Source organism: Natrix helvetica (genome assembly GCF_964273705.1).
Source record: "Natrix helvetica genome assembly, chromosome: Z".
Classification (NCBI taxonomy): domain Eukaryota; kingdom Metazoa; phylum Chordata; class Lepidosauria; order Squamata; family Natricidae; genus Natrix; species Natrix helvetica.
The window spans coordinates 96,537,490-96,562,522 of NC_138554.1; the positions used below are offsets into that span (position 1 = coordinate 96,537,490).

The following is a 25,033-nucleotide window of genomic DNA, read 5'->3' on the forward strand; positions in this document are numbered from 1 at the left end:
AGAAATTGAAAACATCTATCTATCAATCTGTCCTGGATCAGCATGCGGTGGACTGATTCTTTCAAGAATACATTTTATTACATGAAATAGCACCAGATTGTATAATTACTATTAAAGCACATTTTGGTTTCCCTTCTTACCACATAATTTGAAATATATTTTTCCTCATTTGAAAAATTATTATGGATTGTCACAGTCAGCCAACTTTTCAAACTGGATTTGGCATTTTTATTAAACTGTCGGGTCCTTCTCATGGATCTGGGATAAGTAGATGTGGATGTTTTATGGTGTCAGCCTCTGTATCGCTATTGCTTTCGGCTGCCATTGAAACGGGGGGGGGGGGGAAGCATGGCAATTGGAAAGGGAAGTTTTAAGTACAGGAGGGAGTTTTGTTCTCACTATCTACTGCACATGCTGGAGATAGTGAATGAGCCCGCCAAGGCAAACTGTCCTGCATACCAACCTGATAATGTTTTTTGAAGATGGATCCCACATGACACCTGAGGGATTTTCACATTGGACAAGGGATGGCATTACCAGGGGGAGGAGGTTGGGTTATACATTGCAGTGACGTGCGGTGAGGTTTATGACTGGTGAGGCTGGTGACGTCATCAGCGTGAGCCGCGGTCCCCTTCATGTTGACTCAGGAAGGAGGGGAATGGGACCACGTCAGCCTCCCTCCTGCGCACGTCCCATTCCCCTCCTTCCTGACTCCTGAGTCAACATGAAGGGGATCGCGGAGCGTGAGCCGCGGTCCTGCGGAGCGCGCTCCATGGTCCCCTTCATGTTGACTTCCTGACTCCTGAGTCAACATGAAGGGGACCTCGGAGCGCGCTCCGCAGGACCGCGGCTCACACTCCGCGATCCCCTTCATGTTGACTTAGGAAGGCGGGGAATGGGACGTGCGCAGGAGGGAGGCTGAGGCTAGAGGAGCCTCTTGCACACGTCCCATTCCCCTCCTTCCTGACTCCTGAGTCAACATGAAGGGGATCACGGAGCGCTCCCATTCCCGACCACGTGTGCAGAAGGCTCCTCAGCGCCTTTTCCCTTTTTTAAAAAAATTTTCATGATGAGAGCGGTGAGGCTCTGCCTCCCCTGCCTCCCCTGACCGCACGTCCCTGATACATTGATATCTATGATGACGCGCGCTTTTGTCTCAGGACTTGCTTTGCTTAGCTGCTATCTTTTCATAACCAGTAAAAGTACTCTTAATTCTGAAACATGGAGTTAAGTGTTTTCTTTCTTGGTTACTGATGGAGGCTGCCGTGACAGATGGCATTACAGATACCGTCACAGGATGCAAACTATTCCAACTAAAGCTGCCTTTTGCAATTGACTGATAGTGAATTTGTCAATGCCTTTCGCCTTCAAGTGGTGCTCCAATTGTTTTGGGATTGCACCCAAAACTCCTATTACCATTAATACTACCTTTCTTTCTTTTGTTACAGTCATTCTGTTTCTATTTGCAGGACTTTGTATATTGTTATCCTCTACAGTTACTTCTTTTCTCTTCTCTTCTGCTGTCTCCAGTACTGCCATGTACCATTTTTCTTTCTTACTGACAATTGTTAAGCCTGGGTGTTAGTATTACTAAATTTATTTGCTGCAATTCTTGCCTTGGGATTGATCTCTGTAAAACCTTTGCTGGGATTTTCATTTAATTTATATTGCAATTATATTTTTCATTTTATTTGCATAACTTTTTTTCTGCAGTAGTAAGCCTTATCAGAAACGAGATTTGAATGAATTTTCCCTATTTTATCTATAATTTATGCACAGATTGGAGATGTTCTCAGAATTCCAAACAACTTTTGTGAACAATACCATAATACTAGTTTTTACCATAAATTTTTTCCACAAACTTCCAAGTTTATAATTGTATTCCCTGGAACATAAAGGAGGAAATGATGAGTTAGAGTAGTAATTTTTATTTGTGTGTTTATATAAAAGCTTCCTCGTTAAGTGTTCATCTACTTGTTTTGCGGCACCACACAGTGACAATATAATTGTAGATTTGAGATCCTGTCTTTGTGTTACTATAGAAATGAATGTAGAGCATTGCATAATATAAATACAGCATGTGAAACAATGATATATTGGTTTTTTAGTGGAAGATTAATATATATGGAAAAGAGCCTTCACATTTTGTGGCTATCCATTGTGATATAGACAAAGACATTTGAAATCTTTAGCAGCATTGTATTCATTTTAGTAGGTCAGGGCATTAGTAACTGTTTGGTTCTGGATAAGTTTTAATAATGTGAGAGAGTAGATTGTTACCTGCTGAGTTTTGCTATAAAAATCAATGTAATCTTTGTTTAGTATTCCCTAATACTAGCTTTGTTGCAGTATTAACATTAGGAGCAAACATAGAAGTATTAATACATGACATTCTTATGCAGACACTTTGTAGAGATTAAAAGTGTGGAGGATAGATATACATGAAAGGGCCATTCTAATGACCTAGCTTCCACATTAATCCACTGTGTTATTGTTAAATATAATATTATAGTTTAATAACAACTATAATTAAACATCAATATAATATTAAACTGATATTGTTCCGAGCTTCTAGAATTTAACCTTGTTTAAACAATGCATATACTCTGATGTGTGCCATAAATTAGTTTTTGAATTATTGTTGTCATTCATTGTCCTATTAAATTCTAACCTGTGTAGGAAAAATTACTAGAATTTATAACCAGTTTCTAATTATTTATTTGGTTACAAAACAATCTTCTGACAGAATAGACATATTCTGAAGAATGTATATTAATTGCAGAGATCCTGAACAAGAATCGTGATTTTTATATGCTCTTGAACAATATGAGTCCTAACTCAAAAAAAAGTCATTTATGATATAGTAACAGATTTTCTTTGCTTTGCAAATAATTTATATGGGTCATAATTCATTTGTGGAATATAAATGCTCACTGTTCCAGAAAAGATGTTCCCAGGCTGTTCTCTGTTTTAATGCAGCTCATGAAAGTTTTATTACTTTTTTTAATCAGAAAACAGCAACATCAGAAACATACTTCAAAGCTAAAATGTTACCAGATAGGCATTTTATCATATCTACAATACAAATTTATCAATACAAATGCAACCACAAACTTGAACAAAGCAGTAAAACCCTTTTATAAATTATATATAATGTATAGTTACAGTTAAATATCCCATTGATATTTAAATTATATTTTACAAAATACCAGTTGTTCAGGATTATTTTACACTTACTTGCTTTAATTGACTTACTTGCATCTTGCCATTCACTCCTATTAATTTAATTTACTGTGTTAATTCATATTGTCAGGTAAGTTGACTGCAAATGCAGAATATCCACATGTTACACTATAATGTTACAATATTGCTAGATCCTTTATAAATAATGTATAAGATCTTTCCATTAGGGAGTAACAACCAAAATGCAGTCATTTAGACCAATGTTGGAATTGGAGTTCAAAAGAAAAAGAATCAAAGCTGTAAATTGTATCCCGAGCTACGTTTGGATATATTACATTAAGTATTTTCAGTAAGAGATCAGGATTAGGCCAATCACAGACTAACACATTGTCTTTCTTGTATGTCCAGGAGATCATATTTTAATTAGTTTGGGGATAGTATTAAGTTCAAATTATAAACTGTGGCTACTCGTAATTATTTATAGTAAAACAAGTCAGTACAATAACCACAGTTTAAAGTTATTTTCTCCAATAAACACAGCTAATATTTTAATGTTTGTTTTAAGTTTGAGACTTAACTTTTTTTAAAAAAAAAAGGATGGAAAAAGATTTGGGTCTTTATTTTATTTAGACAGATAATTTTACTTCATTAAAAATAATATTAATGATAATACAATAAAACAAATCAATAAATCAATACACAATTGCAAAGATTAAAATTGAAAAAGAGGGTTAGAGCTCCTCTTCCATAGATGTAGAGTTGACAAAACAGGGTCTTTTGGAGGTGCAGAGAAGTTTAGGATAATATGGCTTTGCGCGCTCGTTCTGCCGTGATTAATTTCAGACACTGTAAACAATCTAAATAATATCTTCTAATTCAGATGATCATGTTCAATGACTTCATAGTAGGAGTTGAGTAAGCATAGCTCCACAACTCAGGTACTGTGAAGTTAAGATAGATATGTTGACAGTACTGTGCTCCAGATCCCCAGTCACAGATTCCCAGTTTCTCAAAATCAGAACTGAGCCCATAACAGGAATAGTCCTAATGATTATTGAAACTGCACGGTAAGCAGCCTTTAAATTTCTTTCCTGAGTATTAGCAATTAGCTAGTATTTATTAAAAGCAATTGGATCCAGCAGCTTTCTTCTAGAAATGGACTTGCTATTGTTTTCTTTAAAGCGTTTCATACCTGTCCCTTTTTATGGGTGCCTTTATCACTCACTGTTCTCAGAGGCAGCCTCTCCCTCTGTCATTCAGTTAGGTCCAAGCAGCTAAGAAAGAAGGTTTAAAAAGATATGATGTTGCACACAGCTTCAAGCATCCTCTCCATTATCTCTGAAATCAAAAACTAAAATTTATTCCAAAATTGGATTAAATTGGTCATGGAATACCTAATTCAAATTCACAACAATGAAGGCATCAAGTTGAAAGCCTCAAAACTCTACAAACCCTGCTGAGCTGCACTAAGTCTTCTTTGTTGCCTTTATTGCACCATAGTAGCAAAAAGAACGTGTTAAAAATAACATTTGATCATCTTTCAACATTTCTGCTAGCTGTACATTAGCCATCTCCAGACCTGCTTGCCAATAGATCCTTCTTTTCTTGTTCTGTGAAAATAGCACTCTTCCAGGAATTATCTAAAAGTTCTGCCACTATTTCCAAAGAGGTATGGAGCAAAAAATTAAGACTTTATTGATAATAAAGATGCTCATAGGGATCAGTGGTCTGTGATATCCCAAAGAGAAATGCTTCAGCATTATTCCTGTCATCCAGAAAATAACTCGGGGCATTCAGGAATTCTTCACATTCCATGTTTATGAAGGTGGATTATTATCCCTTAGATGTGTCAGTAGGAGAATAACAAATGTACTGTGTCCTAGAAGTTCTATTTCTTATATCAGGAGCAAGTAAATTATTGCTGCAACTGTTGAAGAGTACTTGTGCTCAGTAATGGTCATGTTTATCTTTAATTTAATTATACTGCATAGCTTCAGGTTTAGGAAACTCCTGAATATTTTTTTTTTAAAAATCTTAACAACTTGTGATTTTTAACATTTTATAAAACACAGGAAAGCATGTCTGTTTGATAGAAATAAACATGAGACTGATTCATTGATAATGACGTTATAGGAAATATTCAAGAAGTCATCCTGCAAGAACACTTGGAAAAGGAAGATGAAATTCTGGTTTCTTTGGCTGGACTGAAGCAGGTATGGAAGAAAAGTGATATAATGTTAGTATTTTATTGATATATAAATCTTAACATGTTTAAAAAATCAGTGCAGAGGAAAACTAAATTTCTCTAGACTACTCGTAATGGGTTTGTCTTGGAATACCAGATAAATTTTCTCTGGGAACATACCTTGATTACTGAAATTCCCACCCGTTTTAATTGTTACTTTCCTCATGTTCATTAGCAACCACAGATTTCTATTTTCTTCTTCTGTGATAATAGCATTCTTCCAGGAACTACCTAAAAGTCCTGCCACTATTTCCAGAGAGGTATGGCTACCCAAGTTCTACCCATCTGTTTCCATTCCCCCCTTCCCCCCTCCCCCATTATTATGCAGTAGTGTGGCTTTTACTGTATACAGCCAGAGGGATAGAATCATAGTGGGTCATTTTACCTTCATCCCAATGATCCCCAGTTTTCCCCGGATGCTGTTCAAAGCTGAAATGTCAGGTGCGAAACATGTGGAATTACAATTAAAGTGATTTCTTACATCATCACTACCATCATCATCATCATCATTATTATTATTATACTGTATCAATTAAACATAAAACTCAGTCAACTGAACATTCAAAAATGTATCACAAATACTATTAACTGGTGTTAATGGTTGATACGGGTTGCTGCCAGCGTCCTAGATATCAACCAAGTACCTTCTTAAATATACGATGTTCCAAGTAGAAGGTACTTGGTGTATAGTAGGACCCATATCAACATCTTTTTCTTTGACTCTGGCATATTATTAATAATAATAATAATAACAACAACAGTAATAATAATAATACTTTATTCATTAAACATCAAACTCAGCCAACAGAACATTCAAAAATGCATTACAAATACCATTGACTGGTGCTAATGATTGATACGGTTTGCTGCCAGCGTCCTAGATATCAGCTAAGTACCTTCTTAAAATAGTTCCAAGTAGTGCAGTGTTTTTGTAGTTCCGCTGGTGTTATTGCAGGAAGCTGCAATTTGTTGATGTATCTTATAAAATTCTTGGACATGGTGCCAAGTGCCCCGATGACAATGGGTATCACTGTTACATGCTTCAATGGCCTTCTTCTTCTTCTTCTTCTTCTTCTTCTTCTTTATTATCATCCTTGTATGGTATATGTCAGCATTTTAATGACATTAGAACTTGTTGTAATATAATGTATTTGTGTTGCCTAAAAGATTCATGAGTTTCCTAAAGCTTTTTTTTTTTTTACTGAGAAACACTGTTGGCCATTTTGTACATGTTTTAATCACTTAAGATAGTTGATGATAGGATAGTTCTCTCTAGAGAATCTTAGGTAGCCTTTTTTAGAATTCATCCAAATCATGCATTTCTGTCCTTATCTTCAACAGATTAAGGATATTCTGAAAGGCTCCCTCCGTTTCAATCAGAGTCAATTGGAAGCAGAAGAGAATGAACAGATTACAATAGAAGATGATCATTATTGTTCCAGCAATCAGAGCAAAAGGACAGTTGAAAAGATAGAAAACCCCTCAGCTCCAAAGCAGTTTGTCCCTCTACTGAAGGAGGTAAAATGCATGCTTTTCAGTGAAATGCTTGAAGAGAATGTATCCATCAAAAAGTGTATTGCTATAGTTCAAAAATAATTTAAAACTTATACAGACCCAATCTTATGCATTCCTAAATACCAAAAAGTTCACTGAATTTGTGTGTTTTGTAGTTTTAATATTTAGTATTACCTTTTCATTTTAATTTTAACAGATATATCTTCTAGGCTAACATTAAGCCTTAGCAGTTGTTCCAATACAGGTAGTCGTTGAACTACCATTCATACAACAATCAATCAAAATGACAATAGGGCTGAAATGAATTGATAGTTATGGCCAGTCCTTGAAGTTAATAGTTGTTGCAGCACCACTGTGGCCATATGATCAAAATTTGGATGTTTGGCAGCATGCCCACACTTAGAACTACAACACATATTTCAACTTCCATAACCCTCCCCGATCTGTTCCCCATCTCTCCCCTTTTGGCAGCTCTGCATTCTGCAGCTACCGTCCACTACTAATACTAACTCTTGGACTGATAAGCCTTGTCATCAATGAGAAGAATATGGCAAAGATTCGGGTTATATACAGCCATCTTTAGCAGTATAAAATTGCTAAATTTTATAGGAAATCAATCAATTACAATATAGTAATGTAAACTCAGAAACATCTAAGCTAAAAGATCTGTGGCATTTAATAATATTACCTACTATAAATTAAAAGTAACATATAAGAACCTACTGACTTATTTATTTTAAAACAAATTCACAGGAGTCCATGGAAAAAGAGATTTTGGTATGTTTTAAAACTTCAAAGATGAATTAGACACAAAAATACTTCCTCATTGTCATTCAGATACTGGGTACTCCTGTTCCTAATACTATGGCTCATCTTTTTTAATGACAAATTTAATATAGTCTCACAACCAGGGGTGGGTTCCTGCCAGTTCTAACCTCTTCTATAGAAGAGATTCCACAAAGCTACAGTGCTGTTTAGAACCGGTTCCAGTTCCCTCCCCCCGCCCGTCCCACATCATCAAGATGAAGAGCGAGAGGAGGAATTCTGGGAGTTGAAGTCCACAAGTCTTAAAGCTGTCAAGTTTGAACACCCCTGGGTTTTCTTTTTCTAAAGGGTTAGGGGTGCAAGGGTCTTGTAACTTGACAGCTTTAAAATTTGCGTGCTTCAAATGCCAGAGTTTCTGAGCCGAAATTTTGGTTGCTAAAGAGCGCTGTTAAGTGAGTTTCACCACGTTTTACAAGTTGGCCACCCCCACCCAGTCACATGGCCGGCAAGCCACTCCCACAAAGAAGGCCACACCTACAGAAGAGAAGAGGCTCTAAAAAATTTTGAAACCCACCACTGCTCCCAACTATTTATAAATTGTTACTGGAGGTAGTCCTCAACTTCATTTCAATTGCATAGAGGAAATTAGATTACAATTCAATAAACATAAAAGCCTTATACTACTCGAGAGTAAATTAATTTGTTTGTAATATGGTTTTAGAAAAAAAGACAGTATAACGAAAACAATTCTCTGTAAAAAAAAATCACATAAAATAGTTTAGTTGATGAAACAAATAATGAAAAAAATATAATATGTTTATGTTTTTCTTTATATTTTTAACATTTAATATTTTATATATTTAATGTATATAAATATAATAAATTATATAATGGATTTTATTTAAATAACCACAGCTTACTTAAATGGATATATACTGTATATATTTAAACAAGCTAAGTTGGCCAATGAAGATGTCAGAAACTGTTTTTGTCTTTATTTCTTCTAATGTAATAGCACAATATTTGTTCACTTTCACATGATTGCATTGGACCATTGTCTCAATAGAAAAAGCATTATTTCTGGTTAGGACCATTTAAAACATCTGCTAATAGTGGGGATGGGGGGAATTAAATAAAATAGAGAGTACAGGTCAGGAAGACTTGTACAGTTATGTCAATCTCTGCATCTGAGGATCTACAGAGATCTTCTTAAAAAGGAATGTTGCTAAATCTCCATCATGTTCAAAGATAGGATATCAAATCTTTCCATTTGGATGCTGTTAAAGCAGTGGTGGGATTCAAAAAAATTTACTGTCTGTTCTGTGGGCATGGGTGTGGGAAGGATACTGCAAAATCCCCATTTCCTCCCCACTCCTGGGGGAAGGATGCTGTAAAATCTCAATTTCCACCCTACTCCAGGGCAAGGATACTGTAAAATCCCCATTCCCTCCACACCCCACTAATCTGCTTTCCAGCGCCATTATCCTGTGCCAGGCAATAGAAGAAGACCCAGCTGATCAGCTGGGATGCCGATCATCTGTGACTCAGGAGACAGTGAATAGATGGGGGCAGAGCCAGCCAGAGGTGGTATTTTCTGGTTCTCCAAACTACTCAAAATTTCCGCTACCTGTTTACCAGAATGACTGAATACCACGTCTGAGATATATAGGTGTAACAGGGATTGTCAACAAAGACAATAAAAGAATAAAGGTTTTCCTGTCCAGTCATATCTGACTTTAGGACACTGTGCTCATTTCCATTTTATTGTGGTGAAATTAGGGGAAAGGGAAGGCTTCAGCAAGCAATAATAAATAAGAATGATTGACTATTCTAGCATCCTATTTCTCATTCTTCAAATAAACCTAACTTCATAGCCAATGATTTAATCTGAATAGAGTTCTGGTCCAGATATTTTGACAATTTATTCAGTGCTCTTTTGGGAATCGTTCCCTTTCCTTTTCTGAATCTTTCTTGATTTACACTTGGGGAATCCTTGGTGCTCCCTAAGCTTGGTTGGTTTTTTGTAGATGTTTCATTACCCAAACTAAGTAACATTGTCAGTGCTAGTGAGGAGGAGGATTTGCTCTCAGTTTATATTCTAGTGGCTTACCCTGTTACTGTTGATGACAGGGCAAGCCACTGGAACAGTGATGGCAAACCTTTTTTGGTTGCTGTACCAAAAATGGGGGGAGCAGAGGCGGGTCATGTGCCAGTGTGCCATACCCATAGTGCCATACGTTGCGAAATTTTTCGCGCTTTGGAGGTTTCGGGGAAGCATGCACGCTGGCCAGCTGACAGGGCATCGCCTCTCGTGCCAAATGTTCACCATCACATCACTAGAATCTTAGAGATTCTTTGATTCGATTGTTTACTGTTGGCTTGTTTGGCAGTTCCTTGATTGGGGTATTGTTTACTTGATTGTTGGTCTGATCTTAATCTGGAATTAATCTATACTCATCTGGATATTGATTGCTGGTGAGATATTTTGATGTTTTTGTCCCTTTTGTTGTCTTGTTGATTGTATCTTTTGCATAGTATGTAGTTATTGTTTATGTCTATTGATGGCTAATTTGTCAGATGGCAGATTTCTAGAAATTCTCTAGTGTTTTTGGACTGTGCTTGAATGGTCACAATTTCCTTTCGAGATGATGGTTAAGTCTGGCCATATGTTGCAAAATTAAAGAGTTTTCATCATGTCTTCTGACTGCTAGCCGAGGTTCATGGATGCATTTGGCCTGTCTTTTGCTTGTTTGTCCTCCACAGGGCTGATGTAGTCATTATACTGTATATTGCTGTCTTTTCTTGGGATTACTTAGGATATTTTGGTGGAATTTATTTGGCTTGTGTGCTATGCTGATTCTGTGTGGGTGTATTAGTCCTTCTGAGATGTTCTTGAACTATGGCAGTGTTATCCTTTTTAGGGCTTGTATTGTGCTGTCTTAGGTTGAATGGTCAAGAATATTTTGATGAAGTTGAGGGCAGTGGTGGATTTCAAAAATTTTTACTACCTATTCTGTAGGCATGGCCTATTTTGTGGGCATGGCTTCACAGTTATGTGACTTGCTGGGAATGGCTTGACGGTCATGTGACTGGGTGGGTGTGGCCAACATAAAATGTGGTGAAACTCACTTAACAACGCTCTTGCTTAGCAACCAAAATTTTGGGCTCAATTGTGGTCATAAGTTCTCTTTCCTTCCTTCCTCTTTCTTTCCCTTTCTTTCTTTCTCTCCTTCCTTCTCTCCTTTCCTGTCTGTCTCTCTCCCTTCCTCTTTCTCTTTCCTTCCTTCTCTTTCTTTCTCTTTCTTTCTCTCTTTTTCTTTCTTTCCAAAGGGACACAAAAGGTGGACCTAACTAGATGTTATGCATCATAAAATATATGGCACCTTACAAAGCTGACCCACCAACTGAGCAACAGACACTGCTGTGAAAAAAATATTCCTTGTATTTATAGGCTTTATAAACATATTTATTTCCCTAAGAGAAGAGAGAGATAAGATGGCAGAAGTGGGCTGCATGTTAATCTGAGGGGACAGCCAGCTTTACCTTTCCTCTTCATCGAAAGCTGGTGAAATAGTAGTTATTCTGAACTGGTGACGGAAAAGGATGAAGTGAGGGGCCAATATTTTTGTCTCTTGTATCTGCACAATATAAAGGCATTATTGCAGGTGCCTTATTTGTCTGAATGAAAAGAACAGCTTGAGAGGAAGAGAGACATTTTATCAACTCAGATACCCTATCAGATATAATATTGTTTGGACAGAGCTAGCTAGCTATTGAGGTAGGTAAATAGAGATATATGATGATAGGTAGGTAGGTAGGTAGGTAGGTAGGTAGGTAGGTAGGTAGGTAGGTAGGTAGGTAGGTAGGTAGGTGATAGATGATAGATAGATAGATGATAGATAGATAGATGATAGATAGATAGATAGATAGATAGATAGATAGATAGATAGATAGATAGATAGATAGATAGATAGATAGATATAGAGGAAGGGAGGAAGTTCCATCTTCTGAATCCATTTTCCAACATAGATATTCATTTTCCAACAGAAATATTCTTCGAAGTTTTGTAATGAATCTAGATGAACCCCAAAATACCTTTGATATTTACAGGATGGACACATTCACAATTTTTAATATTTCAACATTATAGAAAACTTAATTGTTATATCCTCTCATCTTATATCCAGAAAGACTCCTGAGATCAATTAAAATTCCCCAAAGAGTTTTTCCTTCCTTCCTTCTTTCTTTCTTTTTTTCTGTCTCCCCCCTCTCTCTCACTCACACAAACACACCTTCCAGTTGGCAAAAATTTCTCCGCGCAACCTTCCCGCCACGCCATCAACTTGGGGACACTCCATGTTCTGCTGCACGACCGCTCCTTCGCGTCCCATTGCCAGCTGCAGTTGGCTTTCTCCTGGCTGGCAGAGACCTTCCGAGGCAGACCCACCGCTCCGGTCGGGCACTCCGCCCCCAGAGCAGTCACATGACAATGGCGCACAGGCTGCTGACCGTCCAAGAACCTGCCCGAACGCAGCCAGAGTGATGGGGATGCTCCGGAGAGGAAGGTCGCCAGGAGAAAGCCAACTGCACCAACAACGGAGCATGAAGGAGCGGCCGTCCAGCAGCTGCTGTGTCCCGTTGCAGGCACCCAGGGCAGCCTCGACACCCCACCTCCCTGCCGCCTCCAGGCCTGTGCGTCCCGTTGTCAGCTGCAGTTGGCTTTCTCCTTGCGGCTTTCACATGGCGCACCTCTCTGCCATCTCCAGCCCTGCGCGTCCTGTTCCTGGCTGCAGTTGGCTTTCACATGGGGCTTTCAAATGGCAGCAGTCACATGGCGGCGTGTGGGCTGCTGACTGTCCCAGGGCCCACCCAGATGCAGCCAGAGTGATGGGGACACTCTGGAGAGGACAGTCGCCAGGAGAAAGCCAACTGCAACGGGCACAAAAGAGTGGCCGTCCAGCAGCTGCCACGTCCCGTAGCAGGTGCCCAGGATGGCCTCGACGCCCCATTTCCCTGCCACCTCTAGCCCCACATGTCCCGTTGCCAGCTGCAGTGGCCTTTCTCCTGACTGGCAGAGACCTTCCGGGGCAGCCCCACTGCTCCAGCTAGGCGCTGCATCCAGAGAGTGGTCACATGGCAGTGGCGCACAGACTGCTGATCATACCAGGGCCCACCCGGATGCAGCCAGAGCAACGTGGCTGCATCACCAGAAGAAAGCCAACTGCAGTCAGCAACAAAATCTGAAAAGAAATTGCAAACGGTGTTCATGAGCTCAGCCAGCCAACCTCGCAGGTTTTCAAGCTCGTCTGGAGAGGTGTTTTTTTTTTAAGAAAAGCCCTGAAAAAGCAGCAAGATCTGGAGAGACTGGCGGGAGGTGTTTTGCGGGGGGGATCCCCAGAACCAGGTTGCCCAGCACCCCATCGCTCTGGATCTTCTGGCTTTTTCAGTTTTTTTTTTTTTAAAGCTCTCCAGATAAGCTTGAAAAATTCCGAGGTTGCTTCTGGATGGGGAAGGCAGACAGGCAGAACACCCCCCCTCCCCAGGTGCCTGCACCTTAGGAGTCTGTAGCAACTTGCACAGTAAAGGCAATTAAAAACTCACATTCGTGAAAAGATTTTCTTTACTGTGCAAACGCTTGCTCCAAGGCTGCAGGCCCAGGGAGGGGGGAGAATGCTGCCCATCTGCCCCCTCCCAAAGCAACCTCACAGGTTTTCAAGCCGCAAGATCTGGAGCCGCAAATCTCTGGTAAGATGTGCATCTCATAGCTGGGCTTGCCCCAACCCATGCCCCACCTGCCACCTCCAAATTGAGGGTCTCTCAGCCGTTGTGTGCAGGGAAAACGGCCCTCCCTCAGCAGCAGCGGTAAGTTCCACAACGTCACCTTCAAGGTAAGCGGCGGGCGCCACTTGGCCAGGACAGCGGGGCTAGCTCGGCGCCCACCCAGCCACTGCTTGTCGGGCAGGCGGAGGGTTGCCCTGGCCTGACTGGAGGCTGGTATGAACTCCTGTTCCTTCTGTGAGGTGCACTGCCTTGTCTTTGACAGCCGCCTCATTTCCAATTGGGGGAGGGATCCTCTGTGAAAGATGTGTGGGGTCCAGAGCCCATCTGCGGGGGAGGGGTCCCCCTTGCGTTCCTTGTCTTCCCAGATGGGCTCCAGAGTCATCGCCAGCCGCGCAGAGCCTCGCCGTGGCTCCATGCCATTAAAAACAGGCGCGTGACGTGTGCACACCCCGTAAATTACAGCCACAGAAACTTTCTCCCAGGGAAAAACGCCACTGCCAGGTACTTTTAACCTGTAATTGGAACACAAGGTGACCATAATATGTGTGTCTGTGTGTGTGAGTGAGAGAGACAGACAGACAGACAGACAGAGACAGAGGGAGGGAGGGAGGGAGAGACAGACAGGCAGAGACACAGAGTGAGTGGGTGAGTGAGTGAGTGAGTGACAGACATACACACACACACATATACACATAGAGTGATAGAGAGAGAGAAAGAGGAAGGGAGGGGAGAGAGAGACGCACACACCCAGAGATAGAGAGGGAGGGAGGGAGGGAGAGAGACAGACAATCAGAGAGACACACACACAGAGTGAATGAGAGACAGACAGACACACACACATACACACACAGAGTGACCATTGGGGGGAGTGAGGAGAGAGAGAGACGGAGAGAGGGAGAGACAGATAGGCAGACAGACACAGAGAGAGACAGAGAGACAAAGAGCCACAGACAGACAGACAGACACAGAGAGAGAAAGAGAGAAAGAAAGAGAGAGAGAAAGAAAGGAAGAGAAAAGAAAGAAAAAGAAAGTGGAAGAGAGAGATGAAAGAAAGAAAGAAAGAAAGAAAGAAAGAAAGAAAGAAAGAAAGAAAGAAGAAAGAAAAGTTTTGTTCAGTCATTACTAATTTGTAGACTGAGAATATTGTTTGAAAGCCACATGGTTCCATGTTGTTTTCCATTCTTTGTTTTCCTTGACCTCTTAAAGGTTATTGAATACCTAAGTGGGTTTAAACTATAATTGTCTACAGAGATTCTCAATCATCGAGGTCATAGTTGTCCTATGGTTGTCCCAACGTGCTTTCTCCCCCCCCCCCCCCAAAAAAGGCAACTAGACTGTTGTTGTTTTTCTTTGAAAACATTTTAGTTCTTATCCAAGAAGCTCCTTGGATGAAAAGCAAAAGGTTTTCAAAGAAAAAAACCAAGAAAGTCCAGTTGTCTTTTTGGAAAAAAACACTTTTAGGGTTAAGCTCTAATTCTATCTTTAGTATTCTTTTCTACCATGCTGTGATGATTGTCACAAATCAGAAGTGGAAAGAGACTTGGCTTGGATTGAAATTATTCCAAAATTGAGAAGGCAGTTGACTTCAGGATTAATATGCTTCTTCTCTTGAAACAAAGGATGCAGTTGGATTTATTCCATTTTCCTTCCAGCCCTAGGATTCTCAAAAGGAGTCTTTTTGAGAAAAGAAAAGTTGTATTATTAGCCTGGCTTAAATGCTGAAGATGGATTCTTCAGCAAAAACTGCCTTCTTTAAATAAGATGTGAAGTTGAAGAATTTTTGTATCAACCCTTCATAGAAATGTGTTGATAAGCACTCCTTGGACATCCTTGCTTGACTTCTCCTCAGTAGGTGTGGTTAAGCTAGTAAGACTAATGAGGAAGCAAAATCCTTCTGTTATTTCTGAATTTGGATCTTGCCTTAATTCAGCTGTAAAAGGTCAGAAAGGTAATTTCAAGCTAGCTTTAGCATCTATTTTGTTAAGAATAAAGAAATCTTGAAAACTAACTGGGATATAATACAGTGTTTGCATTTCTATTTAATTTTCCTTCTTTGTGTGGTGGAAAGCGCTATACAAAAACAGCTGAGAAGTCTATCTGAGCATGAGTGTTGTGAAAGAAAAAGAAAGTGGGAGAGAGAGATGAAAGAAAGAAAGAGGAAGAGGGAAAGAGGAAGAGGAAGAAAGAGGAAGGGAGAGAGAGACAAGAAAAGAGGGAAGGAAGGAGAGAAAGAAAGAAAGGAAAAGAAAGAAAGAGGAAGGAAGGAAGGAAAGAAAGAGAACTTATGACCACAATTGAGCCCAAAATTTTGGTTGCTAAGCAGGAGCATTGTTAAGTGAATCTCACCACATTTTCCAAGTTGGCCATGACCACCTGGTCATATGACCACCGAGCCACTCCCAGAAAACAGGCCACACCTACAGAATAGGTTCTAAAAAAAATTAAAACCCACCACTGGCCCGTACTGATGTCCAAGAAGATGTTGTTTTCTCTTTCTCTGGTAGAGTGGTTTCCTTTGAAGAAGTAGGTTATCCTGTGGATGTTCTATAATTGGCCTTTTTATATTAAAATGAAAATATCATCTACATATCTGACCCATATTGTAGGTTGTATTTGTAGAAGTGCTGTGGCTTCTAGGTGTTGCATAACAATCTTTGCTATAAGTCCTGAAATCATTGGTGCCATAGATGTACCTTTAATTCATTGGTAAAATATGTAGTGTAGTTTCAAATTGAAGGTAGATAGATAGGCAGAGGTTTATAAGATCCATAGTCCTGGGTGTTTCAGTCTTAGTATATTTGGTTAAGTCAGGTGTGCTAGGGAACAACGTGGTCATAGATTTGACTAATTCAGATCTATAGACATAAAAAAGGTTGTGACATCAATTACAGAGCTTAAACAGCTTCAATGGGATACAAATGATTTCTGGATTATTTAGATGATGGAACATTAAAATGAAAAATACTGCACAAAATAAAAAAATGATAAAAATGTGTTTTGCCAAAGCACATCAAGTTTCATCTAGAGTTACTCTGAAGTGAACTCTGGCGCAAGGGCCTTGGGATAAATACTGCTACATTATAGGAAAAAGGGTACTGTTGCAATGGAACATTTAAATAATTCCATTAAAAATTGGGAAAAAAACATTAGTCCATAAATAGGCCTTCACTGTCTGTTTAAACAAAGTATGGAAAATAAAAAGAGTTTGAGCTATTAATACAGAAAAACAAATGTAATTCAACATTTATAATAAAGGCCTGTGAGACAGCTTCTGTTAGATTATAGCCATTAAATAAAATAATTTGTTCCAAAGAAATACAAACAAAAGAAAAGGAGATATTGGAATATGTGGTAAAATATCATTTTCTATTCCAGAATTCAAAAAAAGTAATTTATCAATATTGTAAAGTGAATCTAATGTAAAATAAATGGACAAACAAAGAGAAACAAGGCTGCTGATCCGTTGTCACTATCCCAAACAAAAAAATGAGCATGATGCCTCAATTGTGAATCTTTCAATGAACCCTGAAGTCGCAGTGTTAGGAGACTTGACTTAATTCAGTGCCTGTTAGAAGTCAGACTTCCAATGTGATTCTAGGGGAAATTCCTGATTCATCTTGCTGACAATTTTTTTCTTCAGAGGACAAAGAAAAGATGATCATCTCTGCTTGATCTGTTACTAATCAGTAGAAACATAGTTGAAGAAGTAGAAGAAAGAACTATGAAAAACTGCAGTCCTTGATTTTATAGTTACAGTATTTTTCGGAGTATAAGACATACTTTTTCCCCCTAAAAGAGGGTGAAAATTTGGGTGCGTCTTACACACTGAATGTAGCCCCGCCCACCCACCATCCCACATCCTTCGGCCTCTGCCTCCCAGCAATTTGCCTCCTTGCAGCAAACAGCCTGTTTCACTTTCACCTTTAGCACTGCCTGATTAGCACAAGGAGCTGATTGTCAGTTGGATCAGCCTCCCAACTGTGATGATTTGGCATAAAATAAAGGCAGATAGCAAGGAGCTTGAACTAGAGGCTTGTCTTTATTCAGCGGCAGCCATCTTAAAACTACCTTCTGCCCCAGAAGACGTCATTAAAAAGGTTAACTGTTTCCTAACCTTCTTAAAGAGCTAGGCATAACAATTAAATTTGGAATATAGCATAAAACATACACATCATTATATCTTCCTACTTAAGTATAAAACATCTAATATGATTCCATATTTTTGGTTTAATAGCTCGAGCATAGCGAGAGAAAGTTACTGCTGTCTGATCATCAGTAAAATTGCTGTCAGGTTGTGAATCATTCCCAGCATTGTCACAAGCTGATATGCTTACATTATCCTTGGCGTTCTTGGTAGGCTGTATATCCATGTTCAGGAATTCTGTGCCATCATGCGCTTGCGCTTCATTTTCCTTGTTGTTTTCTTTTTCCAACGCAGTATCAGCAGCAGTGTCTTGACGCAGATGACACCTGTTTCTTCTCAATTGTTGTCCACACTTGGTTTCAGCTGCATATGATTTTGGTGAATTGCCTTCTCTGACAATTTGAGCAGGTTCCCATGTTCTCCCAGTGACTCTGTGTCTCACAGCTTGCCCGGCACACAGTGGACGAAGAGGCTTGGTAGATTTATCAAAATACAGTTTTTGCTTTCTCATGTTTATGTTCCTCTGAGCTGTTACCCGCTCATGTGCGATGGAATGAGGCTGCAATTTATGTGGAGCAATAGGCACAGTAGTCCTCAGTGTTCTCCCCATTAGCAGCTGCGCCGGTGAGCTTAACCCTCAATGGGTGTGCCACGATAGTTTAATAGGCCTAAATACACATCCTGCCCTTACGACTGTGCTTTCTGTATAATGGATTTGGCTATGCCAACATACTTCTCTGCTAGGCCATTGGCCTGTGGGTGATAAGGGCTTGTGGGTTTGTGTTTGATTTCCCATTCACGCAGGAAGCACTGGAATTCAGCACATGAGAATTGTGGCCCATTGTCAGACACAGGTTCCTCACACACTCCATGTCTTGAAAGTATTGTCTTGAAAGCCCATATGACTGTTGACGCTTTTAGACTTCCCAGCTGCACTAGTTCAAAATATTTGCTGTAATAGTGTACTATCATTAGGTAGTGGAAGTCTTCAAAATGAAAAATATCTAGCTAATCTCTGCCATGCCCGTGAAGGAGCAGTCCACGGTGTAAGAGGTTCTTTCGCATTGTTTTTTTGAAATGTCTGGCAGGTATCACACTTCTTTACAAGTGTTTCAATATCAGAGTCCAGATAAGGCCAGTAGACCACCTCCCGTGCTCTGCCTTTACACAGAGTAATGCCCAAATGTCCCTGATGAATTTGTTCCATTACTTCTGCCTGCTGTGACTTAGGAATAAGAATATGGTCACTCATGAGTATGATATCCTCATGAATGAATAGTTCATCTTTCACAGGCCAGAATTCCTGCAACTCAGGACACAGCTTCTTGCGTTTTTCTGGCCAGCCATTGCACATGACATGCGTTAGTTTCTCTAGTACTTTGTCCTGTTTGGTGTCTTGTCTTATTTTCTCCAGCCGTACATCTGATATTGGCATGTTCACTAGTACTATATGTACCTGCTCTTCCAACTCAGGTTTATCCCTGGCTTCATGTCCTTCTGGAAACACCCTTGACAGGCAATCTGCCACTGGAATTTCCTTCTCAGGCTTATACTTCACTGTGAGATCATACTGCTGTAATTTCATAACCATTCGCTGCAAGCGTGGCGGTGTAGAAGCTAGCGGTTTTTGTAGTATGTACTCCAACAGCTTGTCAGTTTCTACAACTACTGGGCGACCATATACGTACTGATGAAATTCCTCACATCCATTCACAATGGCCAGCATCTCTTTCTCAATTTGAGCATAATTAGCTTGTGTCACGGTCAGTGCGCGTGAAGCATATGCCACAGGATGTCCTTGTTGAGTCAGTACAGCACCTAGCTCAAACTGGGATGCATCCACTTGAAGCACGGTGCCAGCATTTGCATCGAAGTATTTCAGTATTGGCCCTCGATGTTTAATGATCAGTTTCTTCACTTTGTCAAAAAGGGGAGTTGAAAGTAGTGAGGTAACTGCTGGCTTCATCAAGACGCAATTGCCAGTAGCCAGACTGGGCATCTAATACACTGAACACTGTTGCTCCTACTAGCTTGTGTGCTATGTTCTCCATGGTGGGGAGTTTGTAGTGTTCTCTCATTATTACTTTGTTCAAATCACATGGGTGAATGCATATGCGAATTGCACCTGTGTTCTTCTTCTCCACCACAACCATAGAACTGACCCATTCCGATGGTTCAGTGACCTTCTTTACAACTCCCAACTTCTCCATCCTAGTGAGTTCCTGTCTAATTTTATCCACAAGAGTTAGAGGTATTTTCCTTGGGGCATGGATGACAGGCTGTGTACCCCCTTTTATACGTATGTGGCTTATGCCTGGAGACACCTCAGGCCCTTGAATAGATCACAGTATTCACATTTAATGTCAGCTTCCGTCAGACCTCTATGCCGACCATCCACAGTCATTATGATCTTCACAAGTCCAATCTCTTTACTTGTTTTGAGACCTAGCACGACTGGGGCTTGCGTTTCTATCACAAACAATTGTAAAGCCCTTTCAGATCCCTTGTAGGTGCATTTTACATGACAGCAACCCATTACTTTCAGCTTTTCATCATCATATCCCATTAATTTCGGTAGGTCCAGAGTCTCTAAGGGGGATTCATTCCTGAGGTGTTCCAGATACATGTGGCTTGGCACACAATTTACTTGTGCTCCAGTATCTATTTTGAATGTGACTGGAGTTTTATTGGCCCCTATCTGTAATGTTACATTGGCTTCATCTGCAGACTGATGTGCTTTCTGTATCGCTGCAAGATATATCGGGGAGCAGTCCGAGTCTGACCCTGCATTGTCATCATTGTCCTCTGTGGCATGTACAGCTCGTGTTTGTGGCCGGAATTCCGGTTTGCGAAGACAGTTTACACACCCTGGCAAGTGTCCTCTTTTCTTGCATTTGTTGCATATTTGCCCCATTGCAGGACAGACACTGTTTTTGTGGTGCATATTTCCACAATATTTATTTTATTTATTTATTTATTTATTTATTTCGATTTATCAGTCGCCCCCTCTCCGCAAAGGGACTCGGGGCGACGTACAATTAAATCAAAATACAAGTGTGGCATGGAGGAGGTAACACCAATATTTAACAGTCAAGTTCAAATAAATAACAATAAATTAAAACAATTAAAACAGTTTAAAACCCCAAAATTTACGTATAAAATATTAAAATATTAAAATTGCCAGGGAGGTTAGAAAGTTCTAGTTAAGCCAGGCCGGCTAGTTGGAACAGGTGGGTCTTGAGTTTCGTGCGGAAGGAGCGGAGATCGGTCGTTGTCCTGATATCTGCGGGGAGGTCATTCCAGAGGGCTGGGCCCATCACAGAGAAGGCCCTATTCCTGGGTGCCGCCCTCTGATACTGCCTGGTGGACGGCACCCGGAGGAGTCCCTCTCTGTGAGAGCGAATTGGTCGCAGGGATGTATGGGGCGGAATGCGATCCCGCAGATAGCTAGGTCCTGTGCCATGGAGCGCTTTGAAGATGGTAACTAACACCTTGAAGCGCACCCGGTAGACCACAGGGAGCCAGTGCATATCCACAAGCTGCTTTTTTGTTACTTGTTCCAGTGTCATAGGTGCCTTTTGTTCCTTTGTGTGCCCTTTCTTGACTGCTTTGAGTTTCTATAGCATTGATCTGGTGCTATGTTCCTTCCAGTATCTGCATGTCCTTTCTTAATATTTCATATGCTCTGGCAATCCTTACGGCTTTCTCAAGATTTAAGTCTTTTTCCTGCAGCAGTTTTTCCTGAACTTCCTTAAACTTACTGCCCATCAGAATACTGTCTTTAATCATGTCTGCAGCATCATAAAAAGCACAGTCTTTGGCAAGCAATCGCAGCTGGGTCACCCATTCATCCACAGATTCACCTCCACACTGATTTCTCTCATAAATCAGTTTTCTCGGCACTGTGGAGTTTTTTCTCAGGTTGCAGTATGCTTCAAACTTTGCAAACAGTACTTTTGTTTTCTTTTTGTCCTCTGCAGTGATCTCCCCACTTGCTTGCCAGGCTCTGCACACATTGCGTCCTTTCTGTCCCACATATATTAGAAAGTGTGCTGCTTTCTGTTGATTAGTCCATTTGTCTGCATCAGGTCCTAGAAACACAAGCTCTATCAGCTCCTTCCACTTCGACAAGTTTTCAGATATGTTCCCTGACTCCAAATCCAGGGAAGGAATGTTCTTTGTGTTGCTGCTTGCTGCCATGACTCTTCTCACCCCACTCCTGGTACCATGTGATGATTTGGCATAAAATAAAGGCAGACAGCAAGGAGCTTAAACTAGGGGCTTGTCTTTATTCAGTGGCAGCCATCTTAAAACTACCTTCTTAAAGAGATAGGCATAACAATTAAACTTGTAATATAGCATAAAATATACACATCATTACACCAACCATCAGCTGTTTCAGGCTGCAGGGATTGCCATTGACTATTGCCATCTCCGCATGCCCATTTTTGGACTCCGCATCCCATTTTTGGCATCTGCACCCCATTTTCGGCTTCCGGACATCCCATTTTCCACCCATTTCGATCCCTGCCATGCGCAACAGACGGAAAATGGGGCATGCACGGGTGGCAATAGGCTATGGCAATCGCTGCAGCCTGAAACAGTCGGGAGTCCGATCCAGCTGCTTGTGCTAATCAGGCTGCTGAAACTAAAACAGGCTGCTGCAAGGAGGCAAATTGCTGGGAGGCAGAGGCAGATTTTTTTTTCCTTGTGCTAATCAAGCTGTGCTGAAACTGAAACAGGCTGCTGTTTGCTGCAAATTGCTGGGAGGCAGAGACAGAGGCAGATTTTTTTCTTGTTTTCCCCTTACAAAAGCTAGGTACTTATACTTCGGAGCATCTTATAATCTGAAAAATACAGTAAATATGTATTCAAGGGAACTTTAATTTAAATGCTTAAGTGGTAAGCAGGAAAGTCCAGTCATTTGCCTTTATTTTTTTCTATCTGATGATGAATTAGGGAGCCAGGTCAAGAAGATGGAGAAAGCAGCAGACTTTGTCAGAGGAAAAAAATAATTTGAGACAGGCCATTTGGCTTGGATGGGAGAGTACCTGTACTTCATTCTCAAAATGTCCACCCTGAATATCCTTGTAATATTAATTATCATGATTTTTTTATAGGAAAGGGCTATATCAGAAAACATTCCAATTATATCTCATTCTCATACAATGTTATATGCTAACATTGGATGTATGGTGATTGTTGTACCATGCAAAAGTGTTGCAGTTGTGCAAAAATGCTATAATTTTAAGAAAACTTTAGAAATAAAAGTGCTAATAGTTTATTTTCTCAATTAACAAAAATGGAAAGGAAAGAAACAGAAGAGAAATCCAAATCAAATCAATATTTGCTGTGACCACCCTTTGCCTTCAAAACAGCATTGAATCAAGTGCAATTCTTGCATGCTTGCAAAGTTGAAATACAGTCATTATCTGAAACAGCAACAGCTGGGTAAGAGGCTTAAAATTGGGTGAGGAACACCCAATGCTAGTAGGGTGAGGTTGTGGAAGACAGTTTGATCAGGGGTGGGTTTCAAAAAAAATTCCTATCAGCTTCTTCGTCCCTGCCCGGAGAAGGATGCTCCACGCGCAAGGAGACCAAGAGACGGAGGCTCAAGGCGGCTCCTTTTCTCAGGCAGTGTGGGGTGAAGAGGTGGCGGCCTGGTGCTTGCTGCTTCTTCTGGCTCGGGGAGAAGCAGCTCGGCCAAGCAAGCTCGCGCTCCTTCCTTGGGTGGATCTGATGGGAGGGCAGGAGGAGCAAACTTCCTTGTTGGGCTTGAGGAGGGGGGAGGGGAGCTGTTTCCCAAGGTCAAGAGCAACCCCTGACTGCCTCTGGGTTAGGGTAGAGAGTCGCCTTGAGCCTTCCTCTCTTGGCCTTCTTGCGCTGGTAGCATCCTTCTCTGGGCAGGGGCGAAGGAGAGACGCCGCCCTCCTCTTCTTGTGGCTCCTGCCCAGCGCTCTCTCTTCTCTCTTCCCTTTGCCTCCCCACACTAGTTTACTCATCCCAGAGAGCTCAGGCTACGCCTCCCTCTGCCCCCAGCCACCTTCCTCGCTGTCACTCCTGAGCAAGCTCTTCCATCCTTGTTTGTTTGCAAAGTGGCTCTCAAAGAGAACAAAGCGGGTGTGGCATACCCAGAGCCACTGCTTCTTCGCAACAGCCAAGGATCTCTTTGGCTTGGAACTCCAAGCAGCAGGGGGGGCAGCTGTAACGCCGGCAGCTTTGGGGGGGCTCCTTCCCTCAGTGATTTGTTTTCTTACCTCTATGCGACTATGCCGGCTTTGTCCTTAAAGGCTGCTCCGCTCCTTTTGATCTTTCTCGGGTGTGGAGAAAAGCAATCCTGTGAAGGGACTGAACCTGCTGCAGAAATTGGAAGCCGAGAGGCTTCTTTTCCACCCAGCCGCTGGCACAGGGCGCCACAAAGACCTTTCTTCTCACCAGCTGGAGGACTTTTCGGCACCCTGCGATCAGCGGCTGGGTAGAAAAGAAGCCTCCGATCCTCCGGCACTCAATGAGGTGGCTGAGAGGCTTCTTTGCAGCCATCCACTTCCCAGCATAGGTCAGTTTGCCGTCCAATGGATGCATTGGGTGGGCAAGCGAGCAGTGACCGGGGGACTGGTTTGGGGGCATGACCAGCCTGTCGGCCCTACCAGTTTGGCCACCCAGGCCCAATTACCAATACCGGTTCACCCGAACCGGTGCAAACCCACCTCTGAGTTTGATGTCACACGTCATACATCTTGGCAAAACTAAGCACAGGAATAAGATAAAAGGTAGATATACTGCATTGGCAAGGTCTCTCCCAGGCAAAGATTTCAAAGCACCCTGGGGTTTCAAGATGTGCTGTCCAATAGCTTTTGAAAAAGCACCAAGAAACAGGCAACAATGAGGACCAGGTACACATTAATCAGCTAAGGACACTTAATGAGCAGGTGCAAGATATATCATGTTTGTATCCCTTTGACAATGAAAGATGTCCAGCAGTGCAATCAGCACAGAACTGGCAGAAACCACTGAGACCCAAGTACACCCATCTACAGTCCAGAGAAATCTGGCCAGAATTGGTCTTCATGGAAAAATTGCAGCCAAAAAGTCATACGTCTGATGTGGAAACAAGACTAAGTGACTTAACTATGCACAAAAGCATAAGAAATGGGATGCAGAAAATTGGCAACAGGTGCTCTGGACTGATGAGTCAAAATTCAATATTTGGCTATAGCAGGAGGTAGTTTGTTCATTAAAGGACTGGGGAGCAGTATGATAATGAGTGCTGCCAGCAACAGTGAAGCATGGTGGAGGTTCCTTGCAAGTTTGAGGCTGCGTTTCTACAAATGGAGTTGAAGATTTGATCAGGACAATGGTATCCTCAATTGCCATTGATACAACTGAGGTACTTCAACCGA

The 25,033-nt window shown here is 41.2% G+C and overlaps 1 protein-coding gene across 3 annotated transcripts in view; it reads left to right on the forward strand.

Moving 5' to 3' along the window:
• The window catches only part of TBC1D5 (TBC1 domain family member 5), a 407,032-nt gene that overhangs the window by 372,711 nt on the left and 9,288 nt on the right, over positions 1–25,033 (forward strand). For all 3 annotated transcript variants that reach the window (XM_081970868.1, XM_081970866.1, XM_081970867.1), the window contains exons 21-22: positions 5,317–5,396; positions 6,770–6,946. In XM_081970868.1, coding sequence (XP_081826994.1) covers positions 5,317–5,396; positions 6,770–6,946 — 257 coding nt within the window. The remainder of the gene's footprint in view (positions 1–5,316; positions 5,397–6,769; positions 6,947–25,033) is intronic.